Here is a 27,880-nt window from a genome sequence, read left to right as displayed (position 1 = left end):
TTACCTTCATGAGATTTATTTTTATTAAATATTTTCATTAAATATTTTAATCCATAACTTAATGGAATATTAGTCCATTCATTAGACTGAAATATCACATAAGGAAAATTTTAAAAATCACGAAAATAATCTTAAGTGACCAAAGTTGTAGCTTTGTTTTATAGAAAGTCTTTGTGCACCTTTTACAGTGCAATAAAAATGATGTGGAGCACACCATCCAACCACCTTGGAGTACGTGATCATCATTTTTCAATGCACATTTAATAACGCATTTAATATCTGTAATTTTATTTTTTCGTTTAAATTTTTGAATGACAAAAATGCACCTCTTCTTCTAAAAAAATTATGACATTTTTTAACTATTGCACAGTCAAATTATGACTTTCTGCATACAAAAAATAATATCTTTTTTCAAAAGTGATAAAGAGAAAATAATATTTTCATCATTAAAAATTTATAAAATAAAAAATAATAAAAATATCTCTCCTTTTCTTAGGACATCCTATGATCAAATTATAAACAGAAAATTATAATTTGACTGTAGAATATCATAACATGGTCACAGGATGTCATAATTTTTTCAAAAAATGATAGGTATTTTCGTTATTCAAAATTTCAAACGAAAAAGTAGAACTGCAGGCATTAAATGCACATTAAAAAGTAGTGACTATGTGACCCAATCAAATAGAATGGTGTATTTTTTTAAGCCGAATATGGTGTACAAAATATTACTTTTTTTTTTTTATCTCAGTTTCCCATGCATCCTCTTTGCTCTGCGCTCTGACGTGCAACTCCGCCCCTCCCACCACCACCAAACGCCTCACTATTGCTGGCCCAGAGCTCCGATGCCTTGATCTCCTCCTCAGCCATTCCCACGTACTCGATCCCTACCACCCTCACCTTAAACTTGAAATGTATAAGGAGGTCGAAGTGGGAAGCATATGACCACAAATACTCCATCACACCGACCATCGGCTGAGAATGGATTCTCTCCTCTGACTCCATTGGCTGAGAATGGGAGTGGGTGCTGTTGACTTTTCGAATAGCCATGGAAATACTTTCTCGAGGAGAAGTGCATCCTTTGCGCGAAAAAGAATACACCTCCCTTCACACCCGACCATTGGATCATTCGATGCACAGATCTCAAAAAAAAGCTTCCAACTCCATCATTTATCCACTGCACAACTCTTAAAGCAAAATGGAGATGATCCGATGGCCAACAAGTTTGAGGAAAGGATATGATGTTAGCATCTACAACTGATTCTTTGCGCTGGAAGTATTTGTCTGGTTCCTTGGTAGATTTCTATTGATTGCACAACTGGAGCCTATATACCGAATAATACTTGATTTTTTGGAGCTTGGCTGGGGAGATCGTGTACTTGAATCTTTCTCACAACCAAATCAAGGGTAGCCTACAATTATTGTCCTTGGAAAGCATAAGCCATTCTCCCGTGGATTTGAGTTCAAACTGCCTCGAAGGTACTTTGAAAGAGAAAAACTGCTTAAATGACTAAAAGAAGAGGCAGAACCTTTGGTCAATGGCAGACTTTAAACCATCCAAAAAAACATCTATGTCGATATATATCAGCTGCTGAGACAAGAAAATATTATTAACCCAGGGGCCTTGCATGACACTGGTATTCTCTCGAGTGCCCACAATCCATGAATATTGATCCATAATTCATTACCAGAGAACTAGCTTAATATACTGCCTTCCAGATGGATAAGCAGACGTTAGAGTGCGGATCATGATTTCAACACCATGAAGAATATATTTAGTAGCAAAAATATGACTAACCCAACTAACGCTAGGCAGCAAGGAAGAACCAGCGGAGGGCTTTAAGGCCACCCCAAAATCAACATGCTCCTTTCCTGCCACCTGCCAACGCAAGTAATGTTCAACCTTTGTAGTGTTTGGAGAAATCTTCTATACGGTATATTAAAAGAGAGTCCAGTTGACTCTCAGCGCACCACACATGTCGACTTGTGCAGCAGAGTCACGACGGGAAGCACATTTTGTGGTGGCGGGCGGAGGGGAGAGAAGATCATGAACATATGGATAGACGAGGTGCCGATGCCTTGGACCATAGTGAGCATGGTGAAGACGAAACGGCCGTCCATGACAACGATGGAGGTAGCGGAGAGGATGTTGTTGTGGGTTCGAAACTCTACCTGTATAGTTAAATAAAAAAAGTTTGAATAGTGGCCCCCATTCGCCTCTATTATGCCTTCACTGAAAATGCTGCCCAAAGAAAAATCCTTTTGGTCAAAAATCCCCCAACCCTTACAAAATATCATGCTTCTACTAAGATTTAAGCTCTCAAAATGTCAAAGGACCAACTCACACCACCACAACACCACAAAATCCCATGTACTTAAGGAAAAAAAGCCAATCGGAACCTAAGATACCCGTCTAATCTCTCTCAAGTGCTCTCCTTTCACACAGATCACCAAAAAAGATAATGAAATAAAAAAAAAAAAAGCAAAAGAAAAAAAAATGATCATCCATGTGGGAAAAGATCTTACCTCTAAATCTTTACCATTTTTCCTTTGTTTTCATAGATTTTTCTTATGTTCCTTGTTTTTCCTCTATTTTTTCCATACTCAGGAGTCCCAATCGGATGGGAGCCTTGGAGTGGCCGAATAGGGAAGCTTAGAGGATGGTTGCGGCTTTGTGTTGGGTATTTTCTTTCTTTTTTTCTGTTCTTGGGAGTCTCAATCGAGTGGGAGGCTTGCAGCGGCTGAATATCCAAAATTTAGCAGTTAAATCCTCTCATCCTCTTAATAATTAAATTCAGATTTTTATAAGATAAATCTTAAATTAGAATGAATTTTAATTTTAAATTTTAAATCACTCCCAAAATCAATAGCATATTATTTAATGGATCTTATTAGAATTTGAAATGGATCAAATATTTAAAAAAAATTGTCTAACTGTCATCACTGAGCCCATTGTAGCATGAGATGCAAGATTGACACATTGTATTTTTAGGTCTATGTGTCATATTTTAACATAATTTTTTAGATAAATTTTAAAAACTTATGTGTAAATGTGTAAAATATTTTGATTTATTATAGGTGAACACAAAATATTAGAAAATTTAAAAAATAAAATGAATTATATTACTTAGATGACCCTAATGAAGATTTTTTTGGGGGTTTTAAGATTAAATTTTGGATTCTATATTGAAATATGTAGAAATATTTAAATTTGTTACATATGGTCCGAAAAATATTCAAAGATCAACATAAATAAAGTTGGTCCCTTTGATTAAAGAACTAGAGATAAATCTCCATCTATATATTCCACTTAAAAGTAGTTATCCACTTGAGTTTCAAATAAAAGTAGTTATCCATTTGAAACATAAGTTAAAAGTAACTATCCATTTTGACTGAAATGATCCTTATATCCTTATATTCTTTAAAATACTACAGTATTGTATTATTATAATATAGTATTCTTTTATAATAAAATAGTATTATATTATATTAACATAGTATTACTTTATAATAATGCAGTATTGCTTTATTATATTATATTAGTATAGTATTCTTTTACAATAAGGAAGTATTACATTATATTAGAGTAGTATTCTTTTATAATAACACAGTATTACTTTATTGTATTATACTAGTGTAATATTCCTTTACAATAAAGTAGTATTACATTATCATAGTATAATATTTTTTATTATAGTATTAATTTATAACAATGCAGTATTATTTTATAATAATACAGTATAATTTTATAATAGTATAGTATTACTTTATAATAGTATAATGTTGCTTTATAACTATAAGAGCAATTGAGTCATTTCATTTTCATTTGGATAATTGCTTTTAAGTTATGTTTCAAACGAAAAATTATTTTTACTTAAAATTCAAATGGGTGGCTACTTTTAAGTTTAAACTCAAGTGGATAGTTTTCTCTAGTTTACTCTATTTTGATTGTATAAAATTAAAACATATATATATTTGATTTAAAAAATTGATAATTAAAAAAATTAATTTAAAATTATAGATTATATGTGCTGATTGATTTTAAGATTTAATAATAAATAATCTACTTATGGGCTTGGATTTAGTCAAGACATATTGGGTCGAATCAGTTTAGTGTTATCCTACAAATTGAGTTAAAAAATCAATGACCAAAGTTGAATTAAAATATAGAGTTTATTTATTTTTTTCGAATCCAATTTTGGTATATTATTAGTTTAACTAAGGGTCAATTTAGGTGTTGATCGATATTAAAAAAATTAAAGTAGAATGATTTTGCATATCACATTCATATGAAAAAAAATTATTGCAAACACTTTATTTTCTTTCTATCCTTATTGAATATTTTTTTATTGCATTGATACATTTATGTTGTTCATATGTTTGTATTCTGCAATAAAAACTTATATATTTTGTGCATAGGACTTATGTCGTTAGATTTTATTTGTAATATGGATTCAAAATGATGGAATAAGGATAAAATGGTTATGTTAGAGCTAATTTAATTTCAAATATTACCATTTATTTTTTAATCATTTTTTATTAAGAAACCTTCTCAATTTTGTAATACTCGATAACTTCTTTTAATGTTCATTTTCTTCAATTTAAATGAAGAGGTTATCGAAGATAAAGATTAGCAAGGATATAGATTCATTAGTTAATAAAAACACTATATATTACATTGTATAAAAAATTTATATATTGATAAAATATTTTAATTTTTTGGATTTCAATTAAGCCCCACCATGAAGTGCAGGTTACATACTAGTTATTGACTAAAAGTTTGTCTTTGTAGAATGTATAAGAATTGCAACATATCTGAGCAACCAATATTTCAAAGTTTTTTCTCCTGACAGCATCATTGAAGTATGTCTTGGATAGAGAGGTCACTGGCAACTTCTTCGATGATGCCATTGATGATGGCATTATTCTCGAAAGAGATCATCATTGATGAGGTTGATAAAAAATGAGGGAAGGAGGGGATAGAGGAAGGGAGATAGTAATGGGGGTACTAGATGTATATGGGGAGGCCGACCACCAATGATGACATCATCTTTGGAGAGGTTATCATTGATGAGTTGATGAAAATATGGGAGAAGGAGAAGAAAAAAAGAGGGGATAGAGAAAGGCAGAGAGTGGTGAGGATGCTGGGCATATAAGGGAGATGGAAAGGAATAATCTTGACTTTTTACATAATGTAAATGATTGTACTGATGATGTTAATTTGACTAGGTGGAAGTATCAATATCTTAAAATTCTTGGGCATAAATATAATAAACATAAACCTCATAGAGGTTTTGTAATTTACTCATTATTTAATCTTGTTTTAAAATAAGGATCACTATTCTAATGACATGTTGTGTTCTAGTCTATAGGTCTTGCATCTTCTCTCCAATCTTGCCTTAAAGAGCATGCAGCCATACTATGTGGCTAATTTGAGTTATAGTTTGGAGACATGATAGCAACGATATTAGGCAGGCCTGATCCATAGCCCACATGGACTATAAGATGTGATAGTATGAACCTTTGGGGATGGACCATGGGCTGATTGTAGTATTTGTGATTGAATTTGAACTCCTAATGTACATATCAGACTTAAAAAGATGAAAGGAGATGTATAAAGATCTATTCGGACATGTGTTTAGTCCTATATAGGTTGTGAATTTGAGAAGGTCTAAAAAATAATATTTTGCAAATAGCCTTTTTCAATAAGATCTTGTATTGTTATAAGTAACCTTTATAGATATTATTTGACTAAAGATATGTCAAACTACAAAGGGCTGAGAATTTGACCAAGTCTAAACAATTAGGCAGGTTTAGGTTTTAAATTACAAGCAATCAAATCTCTTACCATAAAAAAGAATTTAGGTTTAAAACTACTTGTTCTTGAAAGTTATTGCTAGATGACACCAAACTAAGTAGGACAAGCTCTTTGAATTCTGCATGGAGGGCTATACTGCTGCAACAGTCAAGCACTTGAAGCAAAAATACAGTTCTTGGCTAGGACAACTTTGCTTAACCAAATCCTAGCCAAATCCACCTCCTTGCACCTCAACATGAACACAAATAGACCTAGCTATCTTGGCTGTGTACAAATGGGCCAGGAGAAACTTTGTTCAAGATTCAATATGGTGGCAGCACAAATATTGAGACATATATGTAACTCTAGAGCATATAACTACAATATACTTACATGAAAGTTTTAATACTGTTGTGGAGGTTATCTGCTATCCAACCTAATCTCTCCTCCTCGGATCATGGTTAAGCATCTGTTGATGATCTCACAGGACCACATCGAATATCAAGGAGAGACTCAGGAACCCAAAGTGGAGTGATACTACATCATCGACTTTTATCCGATCTTCAGATCGGACATTTACCGACCTTGAGATCGAGACACAATTGACAATAAAAAATGATGTTCAATAACCCACACGAGTGCTGATACGCTGAAGATAGAGTCTCAATTCTATCCCAACACCAGACCATCAATTTATACAGCCACACGGACGATTTCTAAAATCTACTAGCAATTTTCAAAACATAAGCATGACCTACGACTGACACCCATGATTAACAAACCTAATCCATATGTACGACTGGCTACTTGTGCCTATGACTAATAACCCTGATTCAGATGGATTCTAGCAGCTTTGTTACATCGTGGCCTTATAAGCTCTAATAACTTACCAAATTCCGACATACCAGCCCATGGCTCTATATCTATATAAAGAGGAGAAAAAAAATCCTTAGATAAAAAGGACTCGACTGTAGAGCAAATATCCTACTCCTATTTTTCTTTTTTCTCCTTTGATCGTTTTCTAAATTCCAGCTAACTTAAGTATCGAAGAGTCCCCCGCTAGACACATCTCGACAAATGAACTTTCTTTGCAGATGCATCGACCATCGCAAGTGGCCCACATCCTTTGAGGCACCTAATTGATCTTCAGATGCATTGCCATTGACGTTTAGCAGCAACAAATACAAAAAACTGTTTATCTTATTAAAATCACCCGAAGATGGAAATAGAATATGGGTCAGTACAACTGGGAAACAATAGCCCAACTCCCTTGACAATATCCCAAAGCATCCTGCAATCATCAGCACAAAACCAAGTTCACCATAATAGTTCTGAAGTTGAGGTTGGATCCAAATCATCTGTAAACCAAGATTATGTACACTAGTAATTGCTATTTCACCGGTAAAAGCTATCAAGGAATCCTCATAAATCAGTCAACTAATCGGGCTATTCGCCTAACCGCATAGCAAGGGTAATATCAAATAGTGGTTGTTACAACAGTTAAATTATGTATCTTAAAGGTCACAACACAACAACCATTATTTATAAACATGCTTATGTCATAAAAGTGGTTAACTGGTACCTCTTGTTTGCCTTCCCCTCTTCCTTTTGACAGAAAACACCGACAATTAAACTTGATTACATCACAAAATATGAACACTGAAAACAAAACCCAGCTCCTAGCCTGGAAGGCACCCAGCTCCTAGGCTGGAAAGCTGATGCTTTATTAACAGCCCTCTTATAAAAATATAGGTTTATACTACACTCAAGGTAGAAACAGGTCTAGTTTGATCCATGAACTCTAGGAAAGCTGGATATGATGATATATTCATGAACATATTTTCACTTTAAAAGATATGTGAAGGCTGAATCAACAAGATCTTAAAAAGAATGCTCACCATTGTAGCTAAGCCTCACAGACTATCAAACTCAAAAATCTGTAGCGTAATCTTCTGGCTTAAACCATAAGGAGAAATCAAGTCCTTTATTTTTCAATTCTTCGGTTGCAGGACCTATCTTCTCCAGCAGCTGCACAGATGCACAAAAAGTAAACATAAATTCTACAAGACTAAAAGCATCAAGTGTGGGAATGAGCTAGTGAGCTTTGACATTCAAAGTGGATCTCCAAGTTCATTAAAGGGGAGGAAAAGAAAGGCATATGCTATAACTGGCCAATATTAGTAGGTTCATAAGCATAATGCTTCAACAAATGGGTGAATGTTGATGAGTAGAAGTATATTCACCCAGAACTAGGAAAATTAGGCAAGGCCTATAAGAATACTGAACTTTGTGGTTGCTAATGCTTTCTACATCAAAATACATTAGCCACAAACAAACACAAAAAAAAAAAAAAAAAAAGGAATGTGCATAAGGACTAACAAATTTATAGCTTCATAAGGCATGTTTCCGTAGTTCAAGGGATATGATGGAAGCACTAACCTTATCATGAACAAGACCATTGGATACCAGAACAGATCGATCAAAGACTGTGAACTTTTCACCATCCATGCATGTGACAACGCCACCAGCTTCTTCAACTATCTGCTCACAAAAAAAGACAACATATGGAAATAAAGATAAAACACTCCAGCAGTTCAAATGAAATAAAAAAGACCAAGAAAAGGAAGTGGGACTTCTTGCAAAAGAAAAATGCGTGCGACTCTAGACAAGATAAACAGACTATTCAAGTCATTTCTAGGTCATAACAATTCAGCACTGAGCTCATATCTTTTTAGATTGATCAATGACTAATATGTTGCTAATATTTAGTGAAAATGTACCATGAAAGTTTTATTTGCAAATGATATTAAAAAAACAATTTGATTGAATGCTAAATTGAATTTACGGAAGAAAGTTTTATTTTTCTAATGAAATCCTGATTGCCTGTTCGTTTATCCAATTTTTTTTATGGATTTATTTTTCTACCTATACCATCTCCTTGTTTAATTACCAAAATCACGATTTCGTTCTTGCATACTCAAGTATCAGAATTCACTCTTTAATGATCCAAACTCTCTCTCCCTCCCTCCCCTGCACCCTGTGCTTTTTTTTTTTTTTTGTTGGGTTGGGGTTGGGAGAGGAGGGGGAGGGGGAGGGGGGCGGCGCCGAGGGTGGGGGAGTAAAGCTTAAAATGGTTCTTGTTTGTAGTGATAAATCACATCATAGTAGGTAAACTATCAGGCGATTTCAGAAAATTACTAAATGATAACCATATAAAATCCAATTTCTTATCATAGACTGTTTTAAACAGAGTTATAAGTTGAATCAGTTGTTAAAAGTAGTGATCACTTCTAGATTCATGTCAGTGGGGATGAAGCTTTAGGTACAAACGAGGTTGTGATGCTTACCACAGACAACAGTTTGTTTATTAAGTCACCTACAACCACCTGGTTTTTCCTGTTCCAGGTAAGTTCAGTACCTTCTCTTTTATTGATATCTACAGAACTACTTGTAAAATTCAACCGGACTAGCCAGAACATATTTATCCTATATGCTTTTTTTTATACATCTAATCACCGAAACCTGTAATTTTGTTGAAGATAACAAGTCAAGATAGCCCACAAAGTTCTGTAGCGAGAATTTTTTTTTTTTTTCATTGATAAAAACAAGCACATCGGCAGAATCGGTAAAAAATTGTTCGAGCACACTGTTCAAACTAGGAAGCATAATCTTAACCTTTGGTTGGAGATGGATCCAAAAATTTGAGTTGGATTTAGAAAAAGTCTAAGTCATCCTTGGATGTTCAAGCAATTCTTTCTCGAATGTAGAATGCTTGTGCTTCTTCAGAGTCTCTCGCCTTCAGTGTGAAGGAAAGAAAGTGGCTGATTATTTCCTAAGACTATCCCTCGTGGTTCACTGGAAGATGGATTGTCAGAAATATCATGTAATAGTTACTGTTCCCCCTTAATGCAGCAATTTTATTGATGAGACTAAGCAGCGGAATGTGCAATACAGAAATTGTGTACCTATATTTTATGATTTAATATATTTACTTTTAAAAAAGAATAGAAACATGCCCTGATGTCAGGCAAGTGGATGCAGTGACAAGTCCCAACATGACTCCAGTTTTTCCCTTCTAAATGTTCCTTGCTTTTTTTTTCTTGATCCTGCTTTATACAGGATGAGAATTAATGCATCTAACGAAGAAATTTCATCCAACCTAACTTTCGAGGCTAAGAGGATAAATGAATTCAGAAGGACCTACCATGCAAGTGATGATTGACATGTTATTTATGTCAAGAAAAAAGGATTGTAATTGACTAGTTGATGAGAAAGAACTCCCCCACCTCAACAACGAAAATAAAAATAAACAACATATCAATGAAATGAAGAATCAGATCACTTGGCTGGTCGGTGTTATGTGCTAGCAGTATGGTCTTAATGCATTTCAAGTCTTAATAGCTTGTCAGAATTCATCTTAACAAATTGTAGAAATTTTAAAAGGAAACAAACTGACAGAACTGGAGTCGCAAAGGCCCTGAATGCATTATTCAAAACCAAAAACAACTGTTTTATGCAATCTCTTCTTTGCTAATTATTCCAGCTTGTTTCTTTCCAATTTTCTATGATCTAGAAAAGCAATCTTATGTAAATTAACAACATAGCATATCAATGGTGCACTGGCTGCCAGAGCAGTTAGCATGATGCAAGAATACAAATAGAAAGACATACAGTATGTAAAGCACATACTGCACAATCTTGTACATACACTTTTAACACTATTGAAGCACACTTGGACAATTTATTAAGACAATTTAGCTATTTATCTTTCGTTTAAACAAGGAATAGTAATAGCTGAAGTATCCAAAAAATTGTAAATAATTTGGTTTGGAGGAAGCAGAAGATAATGCCACCTTAAATGTTATTATTTGATTGTTCCATTCTCCTGTTCAGAGAACTATCTAAAACACAAGAACAATACTTCAACATTCCAACTCCTGGAAATTCTTGATTTATGATTCAATTTAAGCACAAGCAAGTTTCAGAGATTACTGTCATATAAATTGTGTACATGAACATAATGTTTGTGTGATGTTTTTCTTTTGAGGGACTTATTTATGTACATGAACATACAAATAGTGTACATGAACATAACATGTGATGTTTTTGTGATAACAACTAACTTATATTGCAGGACTTATTTACCCAAAGATGTTGGGCCACTGTCTCCCACAATCAGAGAATCTTATTCATTCTATTTACGTTTCCTTTTAACCTCAAATTGTATGAAAAGAACTCCATAGCTCATAACTGAGATGATTAATACAAAATATAATCTGCCTATATTCAAGAGCTCGATACCAGAATGAGAATTAAAGAGATGTTTTGTATCAGGTCTCATCTCTCAGATGTCTTCCTTGAGTTATGTTCTTCAAAATGTTTCTTTCAGAAGTGTAAGCTAGAAGAAAGTAATCATTACATGCCAAAAGACAACATTGTTGATCCAAATACATGCCAGTTGTACAAGAAGGAAACATTGTTTTAGGGCAATAGTCATAGAAGGCTGGTCGCCAATGGGAAAAAAAATATGGTCTGACTAATAAGGATGTCACCTATTCCAATACGCACACACTCTGTAATAGAAATCATAAAGCAGCTCCAAATAGGCAAGAGAATGCTTGCAACCCATGTTAGGCTCATCGCTACTGATGTAATTTGCATGACAAAGAGCAGCATATAGGAGCAAAGCAAGATCTGAAATATCCATCATGCTATAATCAACAAACAGGTATTTAGTTGGTCTTCTACATATCTTCAGAGAGATAAGATTACCAGGACACCAGCAGTCATGTCCCATGGCTTAAGACGATATTCCCAGTAGGCTTCCACAATACCAAGAGCAACATGAGACATATCAACAGCAGCAGCACCAAGTCTTCTCACACCCTTTACATGCCATCCAACAATCAGGACGAAGTGAAATAAATATATGATAGTGTTCTCTTCAGGACAATGGTTAAGAACTTAAGATCCACTTACCCTGCTAATGTCAGTAAATTCCTTAAATAAATTCATGTTGGTTGCCCAAGCATCATCATGTTCATATCCAAATCCAGTTACCAAGAGCGAACGTTCCACCTAGAGAATGAGTTTGGCCATATCATTATAGGGAGCAAAAGAGTGGAAAAAATGACATGTAAACTGTTGCATTTAAACACTGCCTATGTTTATCTTGTTGAAAGAAAATGCTATTTGTTTTCCTGTGACTGTGATAACTGGTAATTAGAATGAATAACTTCTGAGGTGCAGGTTGTGCCAAAGCAATATTCATTGATTCACGTTATCTCTATAAGAATCTCTCCATATCTGACTTCATCTAAATCATTTGAGGCATTTGTGATACCTCACAAGAATATGATTGTCATCTGATTTCCCCTTTTTTTTATCATGCCTGTAAGTTGTTCCTTTGTGGTGGCATTTTTTTCCCCATACATGTCTCTGAACTCACATTTTTGTAAGGTTTTACATCTTGGTACTGGGTTTCATGCCAGTCCCATACTAGTATGGTATATTGGTATTGCAGAGCACAATGCACCACCCTATTGACACATGGTAAAAGTGGTAAGTTGGAATAGCACCAAAAATCCTACACCAGGTGTTGGTACAACATTATATTGAGCCCTTGCACCCACAGATTGTAGCGTCAGATTCGATACCCATACTGCTACCATGCTAAAAGCCTTGTAGTATCTATGTAGAGTAATTTGTGGCTCTGACACTTGGCACACCCCTCCTGCACCGAGTATCACTTCACTACAAATACAGTATGGTACAGTATATACCGATACAGGATGGTACAATCTGATACAACAAACCATACCAATGTCATACTGATTTCCTATAGTATGGTACCTTATGGTACACCAAGTACAAACTAGCATCATCTGATATATAAAACCTTGACTTTTTAAAGCTTGACACTCTCATTCTAATGAATTAAAGATTCTTGGAAACACTACATATCTTGTCAGGCTTTTGTCAAGGGAACTCACTTCAACATCATTTAGCTCAAGATTATAATGTTTTTCATATATCTTAAGAGTTGAAATTCTAATTAGCAGTTCCATAAAAAGCATCTATTGCAACTAAAGTTTTAAGTCCTGTGGGATCAAGATGTCCCGGTTTCTCCAAGGAACAGGACACCCCACTGTTCCGTTCCGTCTCGACAGCAGTCTCGATCATGCATTCTGGTGGACATCCTCCATCTTTCTCCCCTTCTTCTTTCCTTTCTTTCTTTCTTTTTTACTTTTCTTTATTTTTCTTTACCTTCCTTTCTTTCCTTTTTTTTCGTTCTTTCTTCCTTTATTTCTTTTTTTTCATGTTTCTTCTTCTTTCCTTTCATTTTTTTCTTTTCTTCATCCTTCCTTCCTTTCCTTTTTTTTCTCCCTGCATTGATGGGTTTGGGAGTCCCGAGCCCATTCCGATCTCATTTTCTCACAAGAATGGGATGGGATGGCTGGGATGCCCCCCATCCCATTGGGACGTAAAACCTTGATTGCTTCCATATCTATTCCTGGATCAAATGATTGCCAACCAGACTAAATATTATCAAAAGCTATAATATATCAATTTTAGGCAAAATAGTGGCCAAAAAATTGGCAGCACCACTTCTCAAGATTTACTTTCTAGATTGAAAATAAAAAAAATAAAGCATTATGAGGCAAAATTCATAGACAATTGGCATCACCATTATGGAAAAACAGTTTTCCTAAATGAAGTAACTGCAAAATGCATATGAAGCCAACTTCCTAGACAATATATATCTATACGAAATGCTACTGTTACTGTGTAGTCGAAAAGCCGGTCTGCCACATGCTTGAACTAGAATTCTGGGCATCCAAAACGAGGCCTCAAGACATTAGATGGAAGGCCACTAAAACTCAAGAGGATAGCATGACTACATTGAAAACTATGTAGGAAAAAGCTGGAAGACCAATTTCTTCAGATCTGTACAAAGATCTACAGGTAAGATGGGACACACTTTGAAGACCACCAGATTGATAAGCATTTCTTCAAGCAAGAATACAAACTGTAACTTGACTCACAGTTTCCAATAAGCTTAAATTTTGAAGTTTACAGATAGCTACATTTGGAAAAGCATTCCAGCACCCATCAGTCCAAAAGGAAGCTTCACTTGCATCAGCATAGTCAAAATTTTCAGAAAAACCACTCCCACCATGTCTATCATCGAGTAAGATTTCTTGAATTGCCCAAAAGTCTAAAACAAAGGTCGGGTGAGGAAAATATAGCCATTTTATCGAAGACAATGTCAGTGCTGCCGAAGTCCCAGATTTTTGCCAAAGTACCATTTCGTGGCCTATTAACTTAAGGATGATTTTTATTTTATTTCTACCAGAATTATCTTGCTCCTGCAAATTCTGTTGGGTGAGTTAGAAATCTAAAAGGATATAGGGAATTATTTCTATCATTTTCTGGTATCATCTCTTTATTTTCTTTTAGGTGACTGTATCCTACAGGAACTGGGAAAAGCTTATTGCCTTTAAGAGATCTATCCTATAAATACCCCAACTACAATCAATGAATCATAGAAAATATTAATAAACCTTTCTTTTAAGATTCTTCTCAATTATTGCATGGTAAGAAGCTACTTAAGAAGTTCTGGTGCCGGGCCCCCGTTCAGGAGGAGACGCTAGTGCAAGGTCAGGAATCTTCTGTCAAGACCCTGTGAAGGCCAAAGGTGCAAGGTTGAAGGTCCAACATGAAAAGAAGGTGAAAGACCTTCTAGTTATACCTTTTAGCATTTAATCTTCTAGTTTTAATTCTCTTGTTTCTAGTTCATGTTCTTGCTTCTAGTTGTATTTTCACTGTGCTAATTTGATTTAGTGTGGGCGAATGATTCCCATAGGGTTGCTTACCTACATCAATTACATAAGGATATAAGGGCATGCGTTGTTTTCACACCTATTAATATAAGAAACATAATTTATTTAGATATAGCCTCGATATTATATCATTGTAAAAGATGCATCACTGCTTCAAGCTCCACAATATTATAGCATAAAATCTTCTCAGCAAGATCTACCTAGAGAATCATCATTAAAAACTGTAACATGTATCAATGACCTCTAGAATTAGATGCAGCGAAAAGCAAGGCAAAGCTCGAGAGGTGATATAGCTCAATTTTCACCACATGATCAACTTGGGTCATTATTGAGTATGCAATGCTCAACGTAACATCATGGTTCCTCACTATTCCATTCTTATCAATTGATACTTCGTCAAACCCAAATATGGTGAACTTGCCAATCTGAGCATCAAGCTGCTTGGTATTTCACCCTTCATGCATCCTTGATAAAAATGCAGGACCATATTGATCAATCAATTTCAGAGCCTCCCACCTCTACAATATTGAACATGGTATCTAAGTTGTTTGGTTCCAATCTAATTGAAAAAATGATTTTCATCTGATTACACTGATCGAGCACTTTCCTTTTCCCTGCATCACAAATGTCTCCTTGACTAGGCAAATTAGGAGCTTATCTCTATGCTATTGGTGCATTTAAGCTCTGACATTCCTCTTAATGGTTATATTTAGTAAACTAAGTAGGTCAACTGATAACTCCAATCACAGAGTCATGTCTAAGTTCTGTTTTGAGCTCCAGACGATTAAAGTGGATGCTCCATATTTTTATAAGAGTTTGCAGTAGCACAATAAAGTCAATTATCAGCTTCTGATGCACTTTCATATGGAGTTTAAGCCACTTCATGTCCAGCTGCTTAAAGGAAATGTTTGCCTCCCTGTATGTCCGTGAAGGCCCATGTTGGTGACCTTTATTTTCCTCATTCTTTTCAGAAAAGACTCCCAAACTGTGCTAGCTGTTGCTTCAAATTATTATTCTAGTTCCCCAAGGATTTACTTTAAAAGGGTCCATAAGAATTACCTAAAGTAGGCATTTCACCATGGCCCTATGTTGTTGTTGGCACCCAATAAAAAGGCATCCCAATGCAAGAGGCTCTTGACACTGTGGGGTTCGGGAAGAGTCAGATGCATGCAACCTTACCCCCACATGCAGAAAAGTTGTTTCCATGTTTCAAACCATGACACCTAGATAGCGATGGAGCTTACTGTTGTGCCAAGGCCTGCCATATTGCCACCACCCAACTGATCCTACAACACTACCACTTGTCTCTCAACCCCACCGTTGCTCGGTTTATGAACTTATTGTGCAGTTTCAAAAGATTCACTAGTTTCCTCAGCACCTCAACGACAGCGAAAATAATGCTTCTTCTACTATGTCTGTTTAGTTATCAGAAGATGACAAAAAGAAAAAAGCCTAAGAAAGCAAAACAATGTCTTACCCTCAATGCAAATTACAATTTCCATGAGCAATATACAATCTAGAAAACCTTCTAGAATAGAAAGATCAAGTTTGCACTAATTCGTCCTTTCATAGGAAGATTTCTTTGTTGGAAAAGAATATATATATAGGCATCAGCTATCCACGTTCTTTAACAGAATCTTTTGAGGAACTGAGTCTCAAGCTGCATATGTAATTGATCAGGGAAGGTTTCTCTCCCATTGGACAGAAGAAGAAAACCAGTGGCAATTATCAAATTCAAGAAGGTGAAGGTCCAAACAACATTAGGAGCTAGGAAGGATTCAAAGTACATGGCTCATATTCTTCCCCTTTTTGCCATCAGAAAAGGGGATAGCCTAAAAACCCGGTTTTAAAGTTTTTAAAACCACAAAAAAAGAAAAATTGCATCCTAATGTTTTACTTAAAATTGCTTTCCCTTAAGAAAGGCTCCATCGCCTAAATAAGCTTGCATATTACAGGGAACCAAAGCATCAAACTTAAAAATTAAAAAAAATAATAATAATAAAAAGGTTCTTAGTAAAGGAAAAAGGGATGAGTCATGATATTTGTAGAATTATGATATTAAGCACTGTCTCCTGTGCTGAAACATGTCTATCACTGTGATTAGTCCTCATGAAATTTAATCTAGAAGTAGCAGATAAAAGTGCAATTCTAGGCTATATGGCAAATGTCAGGTATGATAAACATGGTCATTTGATAACAGTATGACAAATACACTTTCACAATTGCTTATGCTTAATGCAAATTATTCAAGACAGAGCAACCAAATTTGCAGCAATACCAAAGTATAATAAGATAAATAACAAGAATATTTACTCATATAATTTGGCATGTTCCAGATTCATTGCAGGTCCGCAATTGGTTTAATCACAACAAGAAGTAGCATATTGCATGATCTCATAAACCAGTGAAGAATGTCACATGTAGAAAAAAAAATTCACCTTGCCACTGGATATCGAGATTTTTCTGATTTAAGAATGAAAATGAACAATAAATTCCTGAGTTTTATGTGTGTTTTGTTTTAAAAATGTTAGATGAGTGCAGTAAAAAAGACAATCTTTCCACAGCTCACGTTAAAGATTCACCAAAAGTTGCAGAGTAACTAGTGATTTACTTGATCAGTCTGACTAACATGAATCTTTTGTCCATTACAAAAGGCTCCACCACCTGTAAAAGATTAAAATAACCATTTCAATTCAAATATCACATCACAAGACAGAAAACGTTCTCATCTCCTTGGTATGTTTTAACTCTTACCAGAAGACGCACTAAATATGCGAGTATTCCAACACATGGGCCCACCCACGAATTCTACCTACAGAAAGAAAGTATATTATCTATTTAGAAAGAAAACAAATGCTTATGCATTATATATGAAGTGGCAGAAAATGTAAGAAAACTATCATTCAAAAAAATAGGCAAATTTGTTACTTGATCTGAAGATATTTAAGGTGAGAGATGTAAATCCCACAACCATAAATATGATCCAGTTAAGACTTAATGACTATTAGTAGGCAAAATGTGGTAAAAACATGGGTTACATATGCAGGTTTGCTCCTAAAATTTGCTATTCAATCCTTCCACATAAAACATTTGCCAGATTGTTGGAATATGTTCCATCAGGTATCTAGGTTGTGGAATGGACAGAGATGCTCAGGCTAGGAACAGGCTCATATTTGTTGCAGGGTATGGAAATTCTTGTAAATGATCAATGAGCACTTTGAGCAAATGGCCCGATATATTCAGAAAAAAAAAATGCTAATGCAGAAAATATTGCATGTTTGCTTTGGCTAGCACTTGGACAACCGCTAGTCAAAATTTAGCTGTGTATGTGTATTTTCCACGACCTTAAAAGGTTATGCACAGGCCTGCAAGTTTCATCTCTTTACCTATATGATGAAGATGTAATCTACTCCAAGTAAGAGACATCGTATATTCAAGCAGTGAAGAAACTAATAGTAAGATTCAAACGAAGTGTAGCAAATCGTATCTTTACATGTCAATAACATGAATTGCTAGATATACATCATCAATATAATTCGGAATCACTTTGTTTCGTCGCTGATCACAACATGTTTGAATAAGACCTCTCTTCCCCTCCATTTGACATATTGCTTGAGTTTAGATCTAAATAATATCATGATTTATGGTGATTCACCGTAAAAAAATTAAGTAAAGATATTAAAAGAAATAAACACTAAAAATTCAATATCTTCTCTCTTTTGTAATTTGAATACCTTGAGATGACCGGTAGCAAAATTTTCGAAATCATCACTAATGACATTATTTGATAATTTTCGTCTGTCTATCAAATTTGTTAGAAGATAAAGATAACACAACTGAGGGAGAACTATAAATTTGGACAATATTGCTTCCAAGGCTTTAAATCCCATGGGACGGAGATGTCTCGGTATTTTCATAGAACAAGACGCCCTATTGTTCTGTCCTGTTCTGACAGCTGTCCCGGTCATGCATCCCAATAAATATCCTCCTTTCTCTCCCCTTCTTTCATTTCTTTCCTTTTTTTTCTTTTCTTCCTCCTTTTCTTTCTTTTTCTTTTATCTTTCTTTCTTTTCTTTTCTTTTTGTTTCATTTTCTTATCCCTTCCTTTCTTTTTTTTTTCTTTTTCTTATTCTTTCTCTTTCCTTTTTCCTTCTTTCCTTTCTTTTTCTTCTTCTTTTCTTTCATTTTTTCCTTTCTTCATCTTCCTTTTTTTTTCCTCTTTCTTCTTCTCTCCCTGCATGCATGAGTTTCGGAGTCCCGACCTCGTCCCGATCTCATTTTCTAACAAGAACGGAGCAAGGACAACTCCTATCCCGCCGGGACGTAAAACCTTGGTTGCTTCTAAGAAATTGGCACTGAAAGAAATTATAAATCTTTAAATGCGGAGCATTAATTTTGCAAATAGGAGCAAAGAAGCATCAATTTCATCAACCATACTAGCCCAACAATTAGACAGATGCCTCAGAAGATACAAAAGGAATATTGCTGAAATCATTGTCATGGCACTGACAAGTATTTATAGAAAAAACAAAGGGAATAGGGTCTAGAAATACGTAAATGTAACAGATTGCATAGAAGTAAACTGGAAATGCATACATTGACCAGGCAAGGTGGAGTCACATTCCCATAAATGTCACAACTAATAAGGAGTGGTTTGCCAAAATTCCCATGAATTAGATTCTAAGATTCATCCCAATGATCAGAGCAATGAAGTTTATTAACTTCTTCTAGATCTTAGGTCCATTTAGTAACAAAAATTAACTGTATTATTTGCTCCTCATGCTGAATATGTAACTCTTTGAAATACATCATTAACTTCCCCATATTGTGATTAATTCATCCACACAATTCTCAATTTTAGTTAGTGGGCAAGTTATTTGAAACATTTTTAACATTATAAAAAATAATTTGTATGATTAATGCCAAGACTATTGTCAAACTTTATGCTTTTGCACTAGCAAAATTTTTAGGGCTTGTTGGCGCTGTTGCTGTTTTGGTGGTTTTATTAGTCTACAAATTAAAAAAATCCCATATGGTGATTGATGTGACAGATAACATTTGCACAAAACTTTGCCTAATTCCAGCATCTATTTTCACTCATTTTTGAAAGCAATAAATCTTTGTTCCAAAGCATCTGAAGATTTTATAAAGAATTTAAAAAAACAAAAGAGTTTCATCATGTGGTTGTCCTGTCCGCTACATTTTTCTGCTTTGGTTCTCAAAAACAAAAATGGTAAACAAAAGAAATATGAAATAGGCCCTTAGTTTTCTAAAATTTCATATAACTTGCATCTCATATAGAATGAAACAAAGGATACCTTTACAAAAAATAAAGGAAAATGACAAACAGAATATCACGGCATATTCCACCAACAGGGATATAAAGTTGACTTTTAAAGCACTTTCAAAATCTTCATGTCACCCCATCTCCAAATCACGCTAAAGCAAAGAAGAATATTGAATGTACCAAGCATTGATCATGGAAGTTAATCACTGAATTGATATGGGGATACCACATGGTGCACAATTTCCAACAAGAAAAATACCAAGCATTACAGAAGTTAATCACTGAACTTATATAGGGATACCTGATAGTGCACAATTTTCAATTTTTTTCTAATTTATGTAATGAAGAGGGAAAACTAAAAGTAACTTTTTCAACTGATTGTTCAAGTTGGAGAAAAAAGGGTCAAATACCACAGATGCAGCAGCTGGCTTCCCACGGAAGAGAATTCCCACTGATACTCCAAAGCTGGGATAGCCATGTGCAAAATTTGTTGTTCCATCTAGATATCCAGGGCAAGATAGCTCAAACTCAGAATACATGTCCAAAAATATCCAATTTAGTAATTAGAGAAACATAGATAATCATTAAAAATAATCTTGAAACTAATGGAGTGATTATTGATAATATATTTTGCATCATGGAGCTCATTTAAGTGTTAGTCTCCCAACTTACTCTAACTTCTACGATCACAAAAAATTGTGCTAAATTTGTCATGACCTGAGAATACTATAATATACAATGTTAGAATTACATTATGCTATACTATATTATATTAGGATATTGAATCCATAAAGCTTTACATATTAATAATGATGATATTAATAATATCTAGCAAATATCATAATAGTAGTATAATTAATTGGGGCAGCAATAGAGGTACTTTAGAGATTTACCCTGCTGCAAGGAATATCCATGAAGCAAGGCACAGTTGGAACTTCATCTAACAGCCCCAATGTCATATCTAATTCAAGGTTTGTCATATTCGGTACTGTACCATACCGAGCATACTATATCATATGCGGTCTCGTACTATACCGGCTTTTGGCATGCCTCAGTGTCTCGTACCATACCGCATACTGACACTATAATAGGATGGTACCAGTATAAGGTCTAGTACCAAGACGGCAAACCTTGATCTAATTGATATATTTTGATTTCCTGCTCCAGTACAGTGTTTTCAGATTAATTTTGGAAATTTATTAGAGGGTGGTACTGTTCACATGTCATTATACCATGAACAATGACCACCATAGTGTTGGATTCAGTTAGGAGTCCTAATGGTGGCTAAGTTGGTTAATCAATTAGAAGATTTCAGTGGATTTATTTCCACATTTATAAGGGCATGTTTGATATTGCTTATACAAGTATTTTTGCGACTTTCAAAGCAAAAAAGCCCCTCCTAGAAAAAGTGTTTGGTGACATCATCTGAAAACTGCTTCTACAAGAAGAAGAAGTCAAAATAAAAGCTTTTAAAACCTACATTTTAGATTCTCTTCATTTATGAAGTAGAAGACACCCCTAGGATCAATAGTAGGGAGTTCTAGGGGATGGCTGAAGTCTATAAAGTCCAAAAAGGGCCTGCTACAAAGAATTGTGCCCTTGTAGATTTTATGAAGAAAAGAAGGCTGTGAGCCAGCTTTTTCCCTCCATTGTCTCCACCATTTCTTCTACTCTCCTCTTCTTATTCTCATTGCTTTCTCTGCTAGATTTCTCATTTTGTTCATTGTTCCTTGCTCTTAATTCCTAGTTTACTTTCAGTTTTCAGTTTTTCATTGACATCTTTTGTTAGTACTCAACACTGCATTGAAACTGTTCATCTTTAATGTGTTAAGATCTTATCGATGGGGACTTCAATCTGAATGTCTCTATTGTTTGATTGTTAGGTACTGATTCTGCCTGATTAAATCTGCTAACGTTATTTGTTGAAATATGATTTTAAGATCTTCAATTAAGTCCATATTGCCCTGAATCTCTATTTCTGCTATTCTCCATTCATATAACCCTAGAGCAGGATTGTTCGAGACTTTATTTACGTAGAAATCAAAAGTTCGTTTGCTGCTGGTTGTTTTTGGACCTTGAACGGCAAACAACTGATCAAAAGGACCTAACTGAAACTTTTCATTGGGCCCTCTCATGCAACAGAGGTCAACCCTTAGTCTTGCATCAATATATGGAGATATTATATATCTTTTAAACAAATTTATGCAAATATCATCCTAAAATATTAAGATATAATGCATCTAATTATAATAACACTACTCCATAAATTGAAGAATTTAATACATAAATTTATTATTGGTATATTGTATATTAATCTACTGTCATATATATTTTGTATAGTATTATTAATATAATTAATAATATTACATGATCATTAATAACTCTATTAATAGCAATTTGCATAAGATGGTATAACTTAATAATTTATATATCATCATAAACTTTACAACAACACCTCAAAATAAATTGCTCTGATATAACAATTCTCACACACCCAACTATTTTAGCATGACCTAGCATCATTTTTGCTATTGGTCAATATAATGCATCTGGGTCCACAAGTATACTTGCAACTACATGATGGATACCAAGTTACTTGAAAGATGAAATCAAACACTGGATCTGAGTTATCTACACAGTAACTTGAGCTGTAGACAAAGATAGTTTCTATCCTTTCTTTAATTACGGAAGATATAGCCAGACAATTATTTATTTCACAAAAAAACAACTAAAGAGAATGTAAAGACTGTTCATAGCATTTTGCAATGTCTAAATAATCCATTTCTCTGACAAACAACAGAAAACTAGTTTTATCACATGCAATCTGGAATTTTCAGTATTGTTTAAAAGAAATTAATATATTTATATATTCATTTGATGAAAATACTTTCTATAAAGGCAATTTCATAGGGACCAAACCTAAAGGATCAATGCACCATAGATAGTCTGACATCGAGTCTCCAATAAGGCCACCTTCCTCCCCAAGAATAAGGTGGTCCTTGAAGTTCTTTTTCACAACTTCTAAAATTGCTGATTCACTCATTCTATCTGTGCTGCAAGTGATATGGTAAAAATAAATAAAATGTTGTCCTGGCCTATTTATAAGAGTAGTTTGGAAATTGGCATTTATTAACAATCAGAAAATCAATAAGCAGTGTAGTGTTGAGCAACATTAATCATAGACTGGAATAAGTAGTCACAAACCAAATGATCAAGAAAATAAAAGAGACAGAAAAAAACCAGAATGGATCAATTAAAGAGAAAAATCACATCATATGGCAAGAACTAAAGCAAAATGCCAGATATATTGATGCACTGCAAAGACTTCAGTAAATAAACACTTTTAAAGCCATTTTCTTGACAAGCGTCTGTATCAAAGGATATCAAAGATGTTTAGATCAAGTATCTTGTTAACATAAAATTTCAACAGGTCGATACTCACCCTAAAGCAACACAACGTGATACAAGATCGTGAGGGATCTACTTATGCATGGCTGGACCTGAAGGACTAAGAAATGCAGGCTTTGCTTACTTTTGCTACTCGCTATCCAGCCTCAATCAACAGGATAGAAGTGAATGATTTTGTGGAAAAAGGGATATTTCTATTAGGGCTATTAGGGGGATTTTGGCTTATAAAAAAATGCTTCATTAAGAGTCTGAATATGCTAAAGTTTCACTAGGGTTTATAGCAGTACATATTCCAAAATCAAAAGAAAGAATCACATGCATATTCTTCCAGAATGCATTATCGTTGTTGCAAACTAGATCCTTTTTTGTTAATGATAATGATGCTTCAAAGGTCAAAAATGTGGTTCCAAATGCAACGTAGAGGGGAATATATAAACCAAAGAAATACTAGGATCTTGGGGAGAAGGAATCCAACTTCCAGATTTATGGAATACAGCATGCGCTAAATCGATATCTGGACTTTTTAAGCATCTTGTTTGTAGACAATTCTAGGAGCGTTTTATGTGATTTAGTTCTTGATATCTTATTCATTTCTTTCTTATTGATCTTCATTTTTTTTCTCTTATTACAATGATGTTGATGGCATGAATGTGAAAACCTCTTTCCTTTTTCTTGTGCATTGTCCATGGTCAATTTAGTTCTTGATGGACATAGGTTTAAAATTTTAGCCCAGATATATTATATCTAGTTTTGGCATACTGACAAAGATGGGAAAATGGAGTACTTGTTCTGACTTGTGATCCATTTTGGTCTGTTTCAGATGAAACTAGTCCGATTACCTCAGGATGCATGTTTAACATAAAAGTATCCATGTTTTATCTTAAATGCATAAAATCCTTCATTTCTATCAATAGCTAGAGAACATTAGTGATGTTAAAAATCAGTCCCTAATGTTACTACATAAATAAAGTATGCATCTGAAGCACTTGTCACCTATTCAAATTGTAAATAGTCATTTTCATATTAAAAATATATAAATTTTTTTTTCCTAAAGTGCTTTGTTAATTTCTTTTCATGTCATTGTTCTTATTACCGAATTATAAAAACATCAATTAGACAAAAGCCATTTCAACCAGAATCCCTTGAAATAAAAAAATGAAACAATAAGCATTTTGGCCTAAAGATGGGCCACAACGTGATTCGAAGTTGAAGTTCCAAACCTTACTTTTATAACTACTTCAGAACAAAATTATATATGAAGCATTCTCAAAGTAATTCCATAACCAGAATGTAAAATCCTAAATTATGATAACATGATAAGGCAGTAGTCAGTAAAAAGCTCATGAAAGGTTAGATATTCTTGGAAGTAGGGAAAACATGAAAAAGGTGACAAGGACTTTAAAGTTGATAAACAAAAGTTTGGTCATACAGATTGAACAGGCTTAAAATTTCAGCCTATGGTTGTCACCATATATTGAATTAACTGATGAAAAAAATGAGCAAATTAAAAATAAGGAAAGCATGGTCTAAGTATTAGATATGGTTTTAGTTATTGGTTACACACAAAATAGGTACAGTTTTACTTACTCTGTCACCAAGTCTGTGATTCCCTTATAATTAATATTGCGAGGCTTGTTAACAGCTTCCATCACAACCTGCAAAAGTTTTTACGGATAAGAAAAAGAAATAAATGTACTTTGACATGAACCATATAGATATAGGTAGCATCAACACTCGTGAAAACAATTTCTTAAAAACCATGACTCCAAGGATGAATTGCACAAAAGGCAAAACTGCACAAGCTTGGACAAGAACATTGAAATAGCAAATAGTACCTTGTCAGATGGCTGACTTCAAGAGCTCTATAACCCAAGGATAGGGGACTCACACACATAGATGATTGATCAGTCTCATATTGCCTAGAAAAAGAAACAACTTAAACCTTACTTGCAAGTTGTAAATCTTCTTTATGGACATATTTTTATTAAGGGGACTAATGGTGTCTTAACTAAGAGACTATAACAAAACTCAAAGTAATAGTGTGAACCTGATGAGATTAAAGCATTCCAAGCTCTCTTCTCCTAACTTTTATGTCTTAGAAACTTATACTTCCATTCGGTTAGCATACAAAAACACTTGAGCAGGGGTGTGTCTAACATTCTAATGTCTAAAATGCAGCACCTTTCGTCTTCTTCATAGCATGATGCATTAAAGTTTATTAAAGTTCATAAGACACGTTGATGCATTAAAGTTACTCTTAGCACAGTATGCATGGAAAGGTGCATACCATGCCTACAACTTACTGGTATGGCATGGCTGCTTGCCAATTAGGGCTAGAACTGGACTTAAGCCTACCCGACTTCGAATCGGGCTTCAAGCTTGGCATGAAATAGTTCAGGCCAAGCTTGGGTCTAATTATAGGACCTGTTTGTCTTTCGGGCTGGGCTCGGATATACTTTTGGCACAGCCTTGGCCCGACCCAAGCCTGAGCTCGAGCCCGAATTCAAGCTCAATCAACAACCCAAATATCTGGCCCAAGCTCGATCCCTAGCCAAGTGGGTTTAGCCATTTAACATGAGTCATAAGTTAGCCCGATCCCTCTCCAATTATCCAGTTAACTAATTGGTTTTAACTTTAAGCAAATCTCGTCATCTCGAAGAGCCTTAGTTCGAATGTCCGACGGCATATTCATGAACTGTTAGATTGTTGTTTACTTTCTTATTTATGTATCATCCTTCCATTTTTGTAGGTTTGGGCCAACCCAATATTTTATCCAAATAAGTAATTCGGGCAGGACCGATTGGGTTCAGGTTGGGCTTGAGCTTGAGCTCAGGCCGAGCTCCGACCTGAATTTTTAAAAAATTTTTGGACCTGCCAAGCTCGTGCCTGAATTTTTAAAAAAATTTCGGACCTAAGCTCGGCCTAAAGCCCGAAAAAATATTTCGGGCTAGGCCCAACCCGGCCCATATCCGGCCCTACTGCCAATGCTTGGCACGCCATCATGTCAATGCATGCCAAGCATGCCAAACACGGGCATGGGGTGACCCAACACAACACATTAAGCATGGTGCCAATTCTAGTCTGACATTCGACTGGAATGTGATATCTCAATCCTTGGCCACATCCCACATACATGATGTCAGCTTACAAAATATGATCATTTAGAGTTTTGAGTATATATTATGACCAGCTCCACACATAAAATCAAAAGCAGCAAACATGAAATATACGAGCAAAGCAACATCAACACTCAAGATCCCTAGGACAGCCTCCCTATCTTTCTATGATAAGGGGCCCCTAGTAATAGGGGGGTGGAGATTTTTCTTGTTTGCTATACCAAAAAAATGCAGAAGTTATTTAAGAAATTACAATTCTAACTTGATTGTAAGCAATGTTACATGATAATTTAAATGAGATTTCGTGTCTTTGGCATTGCAATTTTAATTCAAGTTATAAAAAAGAGCGAAAAGTAATAGTTGCTTAAAGAGAAGCAAGAAAGGATAATATATGTGTGTAAGAGCGTTTGTATACATCAATCATTTCAAAGAGAAAAAATTATTGAAACAATAAAAGAAAACAAGATTAGGGATTTAGGTAGATATTAAAGAACAGCCTGATTATTAGTAACGTTCCACTCTTTCTCAAATAAGAAGACATCCACGATGTCCAACACAGAATAGCAATCAAACAGAAAATACTCAGCACAAGACGAAGTGGACTTCCATCTGCCCATCAAAAAGAAGCTAATCAAATTACACGAAAAAGAAAAATCAAACAACCTCTGCGCCTGTCTTGGCAGCGGTCTCCACCACTTGGAGGAGCTCCGCCGCAGGGATTGGCCCCGTTGACTCCGCTCCGACCTTCGAGTACCGATTCTTGCTGGGAAACTCGGATATAATCGCCCTGATCAGGGAATTCCTCGGGGGTTTCTCATGGATGGGCATCCTCCTCTGTCGCAGACCATTCGAACGCGGGACGGTGGCAAACGATTTGGGTATCAGGGGGAATCTCAATCTCAGAGGAATTGGTGAGGAAGAGATGAGAGATCGACCCATTTGGAGCGTTTGATGGGATCCCTAGTTCTCTTCTCTCCCCCAAATTGAGAATTGGCGATTCGGAGAGTGAGACCCCTCTGTGGTGGGAGAGTGTCGTTTAATCGGTCCATTTGAAATTTGTTCTTTGTAGACCGGTGGATTACCGGACCTCTCTGAAAACCCCAACGCCAGGGGTTGGTTTGCTCCACTGGTTTGTGCTTTGTTTCGTTTGGTTTGCTGAACCGATCCTGATAGATGACCTGGCAAGTTGGCAATGCTTGACATTATTAGGCACAACGTAAAGTTTAAAGAAAACAGCCTATCCCAATTACCGAGATCGGAATAGAGGGACTGCTTGATTAGGAGAAATGGAGGTCAGAAATAGAAATCCGAATGGATGACTCTCATTCTAATTACTTGATTGAAGGGAGTCCGATTCCTATTCCAATGTGGAATAGGAATGACTCAATCTCCACTCTTCTTTATGGATTCAAATTTTCATTCCAATTCT

General features: G+C 35.1%; 1 protein-coding gene across 5 annotated transcripts; it reads right to left on the bottom strand.

The window, feature by feature from the left end:
• Positions 1-672: 672 nt before the first annotated feature.
• Positions 673-27,495, bottom strand: LOC105049214 (phosphatase IMPL1, chloroplastic). 5 transcript variants are annotated; one of them, XM_073260835.1, is made up of 11 exons: positions 27,115-27,495; positions 24,923-24,990; positions 22,847-22,980; positions 20,338-20,426; positions 17,395-17,452; positions 17,252-17,304; positions 11,777-11,875; positions 11,570-11,683; positions 8,237-8,338; positions 7,696-7,825; positions 673-2,242 (listed from the first exon to the last, which is right to left on the bottom strand). In XM_073260835.1, exons 1-10 carry the CDS (start codon positions 27,388-27,390, stop codon positions 7,727-7,729), a joined length of 1,092 nt encoding a protein of 363 aa, XP_073116936.1. In that variant the 5' UTR covers positions 27,391-27,495; the 3' UTR covers positions 673-2,242; positions 7,696-7,726. The 5 variants fall into 5 exon arrangements, with proteins under 5 accessions (XP_073116936.1, XP_010927093.1, XP_010927094.1 ...); XM_010928791.3 differs by having other exon boundaries at positions 673-2,172; XM_010928792.4 differs by lacking the exon at positions 673-2,242 and adding an exon at positions 6,980-7,155.
• Positions 27,496-27,880: the final 385 nt, after the last annotated feature.

This window comes from Elaeis guineensis, chromosome 7 (genome assembly GCF_000442705.2).
Source record: "Elaeis guineensis isolate ETL-2024a chromosome 7, EG11, whole genome shotgun sequence".
NCBI lineage: Eukaryota > Viridiplantae > Streptophyta > Magnoliopsida > Arecales > Arecaceae > Elaeis > Elaeis guineensis.
Note: the sequence above shows the minus strand (reverse complement) of the source record. Positions and strands in the feature narration are given on the sequence as shown.